The sequence below is a fragment of the Mizuhopecten yessoensis genome, unplaced genomic scaffold (genome assembly GCF_002113885.1).
Source record: "Mizuhopecten yessoensis strain PY_sf001 unplaced genomic scaffold, ASM211388v2 scaffold8071, whole genome shotgun sequence".
Classification (NCBI taxonomy): Eukaryota; Metazoa; Mollusca; class Bivalvia; order Pectinida; family Pectinidae; genus Mizuhopecten; species Mizuhopecten yessoensis.
Genome location: NW_018407364.1, coordinates 1,539,824 through 1,552,130, shown reverse-complemented (window position 1 = coordinate 1,552,130; position 12,307 = coordinate 1,539,824). Strand labels below are relative to the sequence as shown.

Sequence of the window (12,307 nt, the reverse complement as noted above, 5' to 3'; positions counted from 1 at the left end):
TTTACAGACTCTGGTATGTCTCGGCCAGGGGACAGAACCCAAAGCCTTCCTCACAGGAGCGAACGCTTGACAACTAAAGGCCAAAAGTGAGGTATTGTCAAGGGAGACATTAGGAAGAAGAAAGTTGTTTAGAAAGAAGAGAAAAAATAAGATCCCAAATTTAGTCGCCTCTTACGATCATACAACGGGGGCAGCAGGTACAATTCTTACGCCCTACCTGCAGGAACATGTTTCCAGGTACACATACAGATATGATGCATTAACACTACATCTGCTACTCAATATACATGTATACAAGGTACTTTAAATGTTTAACAGCTCATTGAAAAACAGTTATATGATTGTTGAGATAAAAAAAAATAGTAGTATGATTTGTTTGTGAGTTGTTTAACGTCATCGCAACAGCCGGAAACACGGAGGAAAAAAAACCAATTCTGCAGGAGAATCCCACATTAATCGCTTCTTACGACATGCATGTGATACGAATTTTATAAAAACTTGTATGAATAAGTACACTTAAGGAACAAACTTAAACAAACACATCAGAATGATCATGAGGCTTTCATTCTATAGATCTACTAAATGTACTTGAAGATCTTGTGCAGTTTACGGTTTCAGCAAAAATAAAACGTCATCTATTGTCAGTTTTACTATTTTTGAATGTTTTTCTACAATAATAATACATTTACCATAAATCAGTTCCAACACTTTCAAACTGATTGCGGTACAAATGAAAAGCCGAATGATGACGTATAAGGAATTATTTCAATGTCATGATTTCTGGAACTTCGGTAAAATGTAAAATCACGCTCAGTTATGATAAAAATAGGTATTACCCATAATTTGGATTAAAGCACGAGATTGAAAGTACGATAATCTGCCTATTCTTCTTCCTTCTTCATATACATTCCACTCACGATTTGTACAAATATAAACATGTGTTTCCTTATCCTTGTGGGATGAGATGGCTATTTCATAGTATGTTGTCTATTCAGCGTAAATATTTGACCAAAACCCTGAGCGACATTTAAACTGACATAGTGCTATCTCTCTGTAGATTGATAGGAGCTGTAAGCAGTTCATCAGACAATCTACAGGTTCTACAAGGCCTAGTGGTTACTTGTATACAATGAATAAATGGTTAATGTTAGGAGATATAAAAGAAAACAAACAACAATATAAACAGATTAATCATTTACGACCCATCAACACAATTGTTATCATACCAGGTCAAACGGTGCACAACCGCACATACACAATTGAACCAATTTGTGTTCAAATACCAATGTATTTTAAATCATAAAGCGATACTTAAATATCATTGAAACGTTTTCAGAGAATCAACAAGATACAAATGACATCCGGACACTTCATTCGTGAGCATGATGAAAACAAAGTTTGACAGTGAATACTTTCTCACTAGTTTCAAAGAGGTCTTGGTATGTCTTAGCAAGACCAACATCTTGTTGGTAGACGGCAAGCAATGGTTACACGTGGCTATTTACATTGACAGTCTAAATTCTGAATAGGTGCGCCGTGATTCCGCATTTTTAGTATTTTTTCGACCTTTACCAATAATTACGATGACTTGTTTATCACAATCATACGTTAGTGACGGAATACAAAATAAATATTTGATTAAAATTTGTTTACATGTCTGGTTTTGGGCATCCTCGATACTCCAGTGGTTACGCTCACTTCGCTCTCTACACCCCTGGAATATGTCATGGCAAAATTAAAGGCTCAGTGTGCGCCACCTTGTTGATGAGACATCTCGCAGTCATGTAACGGTAAAAAATGACAGGCTTTGAAGTCGGGCGTCTCTCCTCTGTAATTTTCAAATGACAGGTATCAGCCAAGCGATTTTTTTTACCCGAGACCCACCAAACAGCTATCTTTGTGCCTTCAATTTTGCTATGACATATTCCAGGAGTGCAGAGAGCGAAAGTGAGTGTAACCCCTGGATACCGAGGATTGGTTTTTGGTTGTATCACATTTTTAATATATATTTGTAAAAAAAAAACTTTGAAAAAACTGTTTTGTTGTAGGCATTATTTATAATTTTCAAATGACGTATTTTGCCTGTAGATAAAAAGAACATGCTCTTGAGAGGGTAGATTTCCTTGAAGAGTATTATCATGTGTCTTTTATCCGCAACTAAAGCATCGATAACGTCTATATATGTTGTATATTGCAAGAGGCATTCATGAACCAAGATGTGTTACACATTGGCGCTGCTGAGAAATCACACATAGTTAAGATTTGGTATGACAGAATACAAAGAACATTATTAAAAGATAAAACATTTATGACTCATCAACACAACACACTTACAGTTCCAGGTCAAACGGTCCATGACACAGTTTTCACAGAATCAATATGATGCAAACTGTAGGATTGACCTCGGATTCAAACACAGTAACCAACTAAATCATCGCCGCTTCACATGTGTTCTTTTATTCAATAGTACGCATGCTCAACATATGACGTCACAACTCAATATACAAAGGAACTTGATGCAATACTAAACAATATAAAACACAAAACAAACGACATCCGGACACTTCATTCGTACGGAAATATGGACTATTACTTTTACCGTGCCACAATCTGTCGAAAAACTGTGGTTAAAATTGCAGTCATAAAATTCCATAAATACTCTAACTATTTTGGTTTGAAAAGATTGAAAATTCGAATGAGTTATATATATGTCAAGTATAAGCGTGTGACGCCTTTTCCCGACTGCTACTTAACTCACTATCTCCCTTAAAGCAAGGCTGGGATCATGTTTTCTCGAATTCACGAGATGTCACGAGAGCAGAATCCCGTGGATAGCTACTATGTCTTCGACTAGATCAGGGGTAATGTTTACATGATAAACGTGCTGAGTGTTACTCTTAGGCGATTCAGTTATCATCTGTGAAGTAAAAGTCTCGCAATTCTTAATGGTGCACAAACACTTTTCCTCCTTAAGCGCATTCCATTGGTCGAAGGCTTCATCGCTGTTTACTTTCGATTTGTTCTGTGTTGATCAGCGTCCAGCTTTCACTTCTGTCTGCCTGCTTTGTAGACCACGTGACATTGACATTGACATCGCAAAAACATTGTCCGTGCTTAACATTATGCACATATATAAAGTCATAAAGAATCTTTACGGCACGCAAGAAAATTTGATAAAATTTCTCTCTTTTTTATATCTTTGACACGATTCACTTCCTTAGTGTGGTATTACCGGAAATTTAATAACATTTGTTATGTAAGAAAAATTTGAAATGTCAGATTGATTTATACTGTTGATCAGAAAAAAGAGCTAACATTGGCGGCACGGTACGTTTAGGTACAGTGAAAATAACTACGATTAATTGGGAGCTACTAGGAACTACGATCATTAACGAGATAGAAAGTACAACCGCAATAAGAAATTGCTCCTATCAGGACACGAATGGGCAGCTATGACAATGTGTAGTCATACGAAACTTTGGCTAAGGATGATTGACTCTTAATTTCCTGATTTCATTGTTTATATTCACACTGTTGGGTTATGAATATGAATTATGAATTAATACCACCGGAGAATCAAATGCGAAAAAACTATCGTATATAAACAGTTCATCAAGAACTCTCTTCACTTCATCATGCTTCATGTAAATGCATTTAACTCATTCACACCTGAATTTCATAATGAACTATTCCAGCATTTGAGAATTGGAGGAGATCAAATGTGTCTTCGGGCGAATGAGATAAAGCAGTAATTTCAAGCAGCATAGATACAATTGTTACCCGTGTATTTTCTGTACACATCGAAACACAGGTAATATGACAGGCTACCTATCTTGAAGTAAAATTATCTTATATCCCTGACCAGAAATCCAACACCATTGTGTCTATAAGGGGTTAAAATAAATCTCGAGCCAAATAACATTTTTGCACCAGGAATATTGATACAATCGTTCCGTCAGCAGAAGACAATGCTTGCAGGGTATTAGCTAATATCAAGTTAAGCTGTAGGTGTAATGACGATATCATTCTGTTGGTCCTTTTATTACGCTTAACACTACGTAATTTACAGCCATGTTTACACGTTCTCGAGTGCTTTATGGGACTAAAATACCGGTTTTCTGGCAAAGTGACGTAAATATCAGTTAAGGCCTCCCCAAAGGTGAACGACCGCAAAGTAAACAGTGTCATGTTAATGCACTCAACACAAAAGACTGCAATGTATACAACTACCCGACGGACAATTTTATCTTATTTATTTTCACATTTAAGTTCACTAAGACTTGAGCTACCTGGTTGCATAACTATGTGATTGCTAAGATTTATTGAGATTTATAACCCTATGGCATTCTGCCATTCTGTGTTATTCAGTCCTTGTACTTATATGCGTCATTTCTGATGGCGGCATCATTACTGTCATTTCAGCCAATTCGAATTTGTGTTATAGAGGCACATATATAATATTAAACAGAAATGTTGCGTATTTACAAGTTCTAGCAAGCGAATAAGTAAGTATATGACTGTCATATTTCGGTCGTCTGACATAAATGCACATGGGCTTTAATCGATTGATCTCTCCCCCTAGAAATATCCGTTTTAAGCCAGACTACGACGGATAACGTTTCAAAACATAGCTACAGTGTCCTATTCTACTCCCGGGTTCGGGCCGACTGATCTTTTTAATCATGTGAAAGTGAATAGATTGCGGGCGTTATCTATATTATATTTAGGCTCAATAGACATAGACATGTCCAAAGGTTCCAACAATGTTATGTACATTAACGTAGATAAAACGTTTCTTTGTCACGAAAATTTCAAAATCGGCTAATAAGCCAATAAGTATATGGTCGTCGTATTTCAAATGCACATGAGATTAAATCGGTTGATCTTTCCCCCCTTAAACAATCAATAATATAAACAATTATATAAATAAATGCGGCCGTAGACACAAGCATATCCAAAGTTTTAAACAATATAAAGTACATTCATGTAAATGACAATATAGCTTCCAGAACATTTTTAATTAGGTATTACTTTCACATCGATTAGCACACCTCAAAACATTAAAATAACTGGTATCTGGTGCAAAATGTTCAAAGCGCTAGTAAGACCATAGTTATCCAATGTTTAATCTTCATCCAATGAATAATAATAAATGTGCTGTCTATCGGTATTTCTCTGGCAGCAATCATTTTCCAAGGAAGTCCTGAGCTTTAATTGATCGGAAAAGGGAAAAAACGTCAATATCGATTTGTTTTAGTATGCTCTTTCAGTATTGAATCGGCGAAAAATACAGCTATAGAATCATGAGAAAAAACTTGCCGGTATTTTATATTAAAAACGGTCACTTTGAATCAGTGTTACATGACAAAATAATCTGGACAGAAGAGGAATAAGGATGGATCGATGTCTCGGATAATCACGACGACAAAATTTGCGACATTTTCTTGAAATGTGCCTTAAGAGAAACCCAATTTTAAATGTGCGACAGTAGCTAACTGAATGAAACTGCCACGGAAAGTAAGAGACAAGTTGGTAAGGAAAATGCGAAACCTTAACTACCACTTACCTTCTAGGGGTGACTCAACCTCAGGTTGCGCTTAATTTACTCCATCTATTACATAACATCACATTAGAAACTTAAGCTAATTTGGAGCGAACTCAAAGTATTTTTGGTTTTGGCCCCGAGATCTTTTATTGTGAGGTTAAAGAAACGAATCTGTGCTGGCAGCAAGATTTCGAGACAAGTTTCATAAATTTCTTTACTTCGTTGGAAACGTTTATGACAAAACTAAGAATGCATGCGAGCAGTTGCAAATAAATCATTTCTCCTAAGGTTGTAAAACAACGCAAAACAAAACAAGGGAATGTTCACTGAAAACCACGACAAGGCGGGAATGTGACGCTTGTGTATGCTGGCACATCATAACCTCTTTTTTGTGAATATGTAGACATTATAAAACTGCTCCTGTCTATTATAGGAGATACAAACAAGGGAATTCCTATACTATGGAATTCCTATACTATGAGAAAGAAAATGTGTGACTTTAGATATACGGGTAGACGGTTGACGCATTGGATAATGGGCAAAACTTTCACCAAGACCGAGGCTCTTCTCCCCGAACGAACGCGAAAAAGGTAATTCGACACTTGTTCGACTATTTGTGGGGTTTTTTCACTCTGGGTTCCTCCTACGATAAAATTCACTGCACGCTATAGGCTGTACCTACGAGAGTGATTAGGAAATTTTTTTTTGTAATATTTGTTGCTAAATGAATCAATTTTATTTTGAAAGAATGACAGAAAAACAATTAACTTTTAAGTTCAAAGAAATTTAATTTATAACTTACAATTCATCATCATTGTTGAAAACGTATCTTAAGGACCAATTTGAAACGTTTGGGTCAAGTTAGGAAAAGTAGTAGAATACATTATATATTAAAGGAAAAACGTATTTATGATAATATTAAATATCTGTTTTGGATGTTTTGGGGTTAGATCAGTATATCTGATATCTACAACTGGCCCATTGTGTATTGATGATTCCTGTTATTTTAGTTCTCGATATTACTGAATAAACATATAAACAGTGACGTGCCGTCTTTAACGTTACGTTATTTTCCCCGTTAAGTTATTTGTTAATTTCCTTCTTTTTCATGACTTTGTTTTACATCCAGTTTTTATGCTCCTTTCTCCTCCCCGACCCGACCCCTCCAGAGGTGTAGCTTCCTCCATTTGCACATTCTTTATCATCATCACCACTTAAGGATGCTTCCAACCAAAAGAACACCGACAGGTCAGTAAGGGCCACGCTGTGTGACTGACTATATACTCCCCATTTAAGAATCAAGCAAAAGCTACATTGACCATCTTGGTCTTTGGGAAATAGGTCATGAGGTTATTCACATAGGTGATCTGTATCACTTGCCACAATGCCACAAAATTAAAAGTATTGAATAAAATTGTGTTTATAGAACATAAGATTTATGCCACCTGTGCTTTCAAACATGTTCTATTTTAGTATTATGTCCTTGACATAAGGATTTTTAAAAAAACCTATTGCATATCTGTATCACAATGTATAACCATGTGAAATTTCAGTTTGAACCTCAGGTTCCAAAGATCATATCCAAGTGGTAACAGACAAACAGACGGACAGAGGACAGAGAGACAGATGGACATCATGATTACTAATTGCATACGCAGACCCCAAATTAATTCTGACCAACTTTGCTTCATAATGTTATAACAAAATGTTAACCAGTTAAGATAAATATCATTTGGCCTTCACCTTTGACCCGATTACCTTGACCTTGACTTCTTGTTTGAGTATGACCAACTTTGCTTCATTATCTCATTGTTTACCACTATCTGGCCTTATGCAGGTCATAAAGTGTGTTTTTGACAGTATAGTCTCACTGTTCAATTTTTAGTAACGGCGACCTTGACTTTGACCTGATAAAACTGTGAAACTCCCGCCCTTTGCACATCTATATTTATCAAACTGGATCATTACGTGAAGTTTTTCGAAATTTCAGCCTTTTTGAGTTCATCTCCGTAAACAAAAATGCTGACGAATAGACAGACAGACGGAAACTGTGATTACTATAGGGCGCTGATGAAAGAAGGTTTGTAGTTCACATTGCCAATTGTTTGTCAAAAGTATAAAAACAAAAACCACCCATCTTTTGTTTATGAAACTGGAGTCCCTCTTTGTACAAACTCCTTTAGTTGGTCAATATTTTCCTCTATTTCCCCTGTTCGGGCCCACTGTTCTGCCCATATGAGTTGACAGCATATACACAAATATTATTGACACATGACATTTTTCAAACTATGATAATGAAATGTTAACAAATCATTTGCAATTTGATATTTAAATATCACTCAATGTTGAGCCAGAATTATGTGGAGCAACATGTTAAAATATAATTAAACTTTAGATACAATCAAATCTTCACACCTGCCTAACTTCGCAGAAAATTGCATAGTTCATCATAATGAATTGTAATGATTACATGTGCTTAAAATATCATACCAGCGTGTATTTGAATATTTCGCCAACACCAGCCACAGAAGAAAGGATGATTATTACAAAACTGTGTCTTGTTGTTAAAGGTAAAATTAATATATTTTAGGGAGGAATGAATAACAATGTATGAATATTTTCAAATGAATTTTATCTGTCATTGTACAATACCAGAACGCTCATAATATAACATGTTATATCTGTATCTAATTGTAAATTAAAATTATAATTTATGAGTATTTTCAAATAACCTTTAAACGCATTTTACAACCCCAGAAAGCTAATACTATAATTAGCTATATCTTTATCTAATTGTAAATTAACAAAAGACGTGTCTTGTTGCTACAGGTAACATCACTGAACGAATGCTATTTAAAGTCCAGTGGTTACATTTGATGAAATTCCAATCAGTGGTTATGAGGAAAAGTTTGTTTGAAGAAATTGTTGATGTGTGGACAGACAGATGCCACAGTACGGCATATTTAGCTTACAGGTCTGTCCTTTAGACGTCGTAAGCAAACAAGAGATACCAGAGGAATCTTGGCGCTCACCATCGTACCATCTCCATTTGTTCTATGTCAATTTGATCTTGTTTCTTCTTTCATATGAAATTTAAGAAATATCAAGTGCTTTTTGAGAAATAGCGATAAAAAAATATTCAAAATCCAAGGAACTTACACTTCAAATTTGAGAAAAATCATTCAATGCTTCCAGATATTGATAACAAATCTTCACTGTAAAAAATAAAGATGGCCGCCTGTCGACCATATCGTTGATCCGATCAGTCTCAAAAGAAAATGTGCGCAAAAGGGGACCAAGGGGGACCTTCTTGTGAAATGTGAGGTAGAACCCCCATTGTTTGATTTCACTGAAATTTGGTATGTATGTGTATTTTGGCACTCCGAATTGTTTCGACAATTTAACCGTGGTATACTGGCTTCTGGTTGGTCGAAATTTTCATATTGTTTGATTTCACTAAATTTAGTATATATATGTTTTTGGCTCTGCAAACTCAACTGTTGCATCAGTTTTCTGATTCGACAAAATGGCTGCAGTATGCATGGTTCTGATTGGTCGAGAATTTAGATATTGTTTGATTTCTCTCAAATTTAGTATGTATGTGTATTTTGGCATTGCGAGCTCAACTACGGCATCCGTTTTCTGATTCGACAAAATAGGTGCTATATACTGGCTTCTGATTGGTCGAAATTCAAACATTGTTCGATTTCACTCAAATTTAATATATAGCTGTATTGTACCGACCATGACTTATGTAAGTATTGATAAATAGTATATGTGATTATTAACATTCTTTTTAAAAATATGTCGGATTCTTTTTTTGCGGGGGTGTTTGGGGGACATCTGTTATTGCCTCCATTACAAGTAGCACTTGTTATGTTTTATTCCTGCTGGTATTGTTTATAAATCAGTTGTGGCTCTGTTACTGATACATAATTCCACATAAAAGCTACTATTAGGATCAGTTGCAAAGGACTTAAAAATACTTTGACCATTTAACGTATTGTCAACAAAACTGCGAACGGATACTTTTAAAAAATTTGCAAATAGATGTATATGTGCATGTGTTAAGATTTGTACCAAATTCATCAAAATGGAACGAAAGACAAATTCAGAAAATATATTTTTTAAAGTTTATCAACAATAAAAATGTCAACGATAATCTGTTGAAACGCTAAAAATAATTTTAGTGATGCAAGGGGAGTAACTCCAAAATTGTAGACAATGCCATTGGTCGCATTCTTACTTGCTGATAACACTCAATCGGAAATAGAGTCAATATAAGCCAAGTTGGAATCCGTCGGTGTTGACTTATTTAAAGGTGATATGATTTCAATACTACATATTTTGACTCTTTATTTTTGTTTCGAAATGTTTAGGTTAATTTTTCATTAATCGTTAAATATCTATTTCTATGATAAAGCAGTTGGGGAAATATTGATGGTCCTAGTCACGTACTATGTCTCGCGCATGGTCCTAGTCACGTACTATGTCTCGCGAAACATGCTGCCAATGTATCTCGCTTACAAATTGTCTACGGCATAATGAACCCTTAGAAATCATGCACACATTGGAATATCAGTTTTTTGAAATTATGGTACCGGAATGACTGTTAAAATAACTTTAAGTAGAATGGAACCTTTCTGGCATAAATTGCTGGTCAATATTTTCAAAATGACACATCAGTCTATGGACAGGTTCTGGAAAACTGAATTAAGTGGAGTCTGGTATGTTGCTACTGAGGAATGTAAAGTAAACTATCTAGAAATCACGTTTTGTCAAAGAGGTTGATGTGACGTTATTGACGTTATGACTAAGTAAGACGCCGACATCAAGCAGTTTGAAGTTCCCTCTGACTTATGAATGAGATTCTAGTCGATAACAAAACACCATCAATATATCATTACGTGAAATTAAAGGACAGGACGATTTCCATTATACTGGCTATACGTTTAACCTGAATGAATTCCACGATATTTAAACGTGTACTATTAATTCATTACCTTAACTTACTAATCATGACGGGATATTCTTAAAAGGAAAAAGAACAGACAATAATGTTTAATTTCAAAGAATTTTCCTTACTTTACGTTACCGTTACATTCAGCAAATGAAAACACAAACGTAATTTACATTGATTAATCAATTGTTTTATTGTTTGGTCAAGCAGCTTTTGGAACACACCGAAATGCCAATGGATTTCCTGGGAAAAAGTCACGTTTTCCTGGATGGAGGAACGGTCCATTTAACTCCGGGAAGTATTTGCAGATATGGTCTGGTGCGCAGCCGCAGTCACCATTGACTGATATCACGTTCACACAGGATCCGTTTGTTGGTATATAAGGTTTACAAGAAGCTAAAAAAAAAAACAATCAAGGACGCATATAATAAATGAAATGACATGTTTGATATAGTGTGTGTTATTTTCGATAACTTTAAATTTAATTAGAATTGTGCATAAAAAGTTGCGTTAACTCATTTGAAGGATGGTGATGTGTTACTCATATAGTATTAAAAGTAAGAACAGTATTCATTTAGCAAAATATAAAGCACCGGTCTGTCCGATACGACACGTACAGCTAACGAAAAACTGGAGATCCGGAAGAGGACCTAACTGTCGTTTGCTGACGGCCATAATGCTTGGAATCTTGGAGCAACACTGATGAGCGCTACATTCAGTACTGTTTTGACAAAGGAACGGTGACACAGTGGTGACGCTCATGGCTGATGTTACCTGAAATCAATCATGGCTGATATCATATGGAGGTAAAGGTAATCTAGCGGTTCAGAATGTTCGTCCCGATGAAAAATGTGTTAGTTACATTATTACATTGTGTATATTGATTAATTTCATTCGATTATCCTAAGAAAATTAGAATTATTTGCTTTTCTGTACGTAGATAAATGAATCCTGATGTGACTACCAGATCTAGTTTGCTTTACACCCAACTGTAAGGTTTTATGATAGACAGATCATGCACAGCATATTTTGTTTAAAACGTCTTTACAGGCATTTTCATGTTTTTGATAAAACTGTACTTCTATAATACGTACCGAAACGACAGCCATACATACGCAAAAAATTGAAACGCTGATCGCCATGTTAGCTGCGTTTGAGCCGAGTGCCAGCTGAAAGATAAGAAGGGTTTCACCTGTAAAGATGTTATCAGCAAAGAAGGTTATGCTGTGTGCGGCCACAACGTGTCCTATAAATGTGGTCCGTTTTCTACGATTCAGAAATGTCAAAGTTGAAATCATGACTTGATTTCAATGTCTGCAATGTTAAAGAGTTGTTTACCGTGTCTCAGACCCTTGGTTACTGACTTACTTCTCAGTAAAAGTCAACAAAATATATTATGGTAGTACCATATATATACGTCTCAGGAAACTTATAATTCCGGAAATTCTTATTTTGTATAATTTTATCGGGTCCTGTAATATCTTTTTATCCATTATGTGTTCCAGTTTATCATGTTGTTGACGCTAAGGAATATCTTTGTCTTTCTATTGCACAGACTACATAACCTTGTGTATCAGCTTTACGTCCATCAACTCGGAGACCACGTGATATTCAACACCTTGCACTTGTTTGCGACAACCATACAATTACTTTAAACAAATTATATCAGCATGGGAAATGTTTGTATACCATTTATAACCACTTTTGTGACGTCACGTTTAACTAACACAATGCCGCCACCTTTAATTTCTGTTGGGAAATAAGGATGTTACTGACGACATAATTTGAAGATGTGTATGCAA

At 35.5% G+C, this 12,307-nt stretch overlaps 1 protein-coding gene across 1 annotated transcript; it reads right to left on the bottom strand.

Annotated features, from left to right (window-relative positions):
- Positions 1-10,679: 10,679 nt before the first annotated feature.
- On the bottom strand, positions 10,680-12,143 carry LOC110454857. The gene is made up of 4 exons (XM_021504606.1): positions 12,071-12,143; positions 11,600-11,674; positions 11,123-11,279; positions 10,680-10,901 (listed from the first exon to the last, which is right to left on the bottom strand). Exons 1-4 carry the CDS (start codon positions 12,092-12,094, stop codon positions 10,708-10,710), a joined length of 450 nt encoding a protein of 149 aa, XP_021360281.1. The 5' UTR covers positions 12,095-12,143; the 3' UTR covers positions 10,680-10,707.
- Between the last annotated feature and the right edge of the window lie 164 nt (positions 12,144-12,307).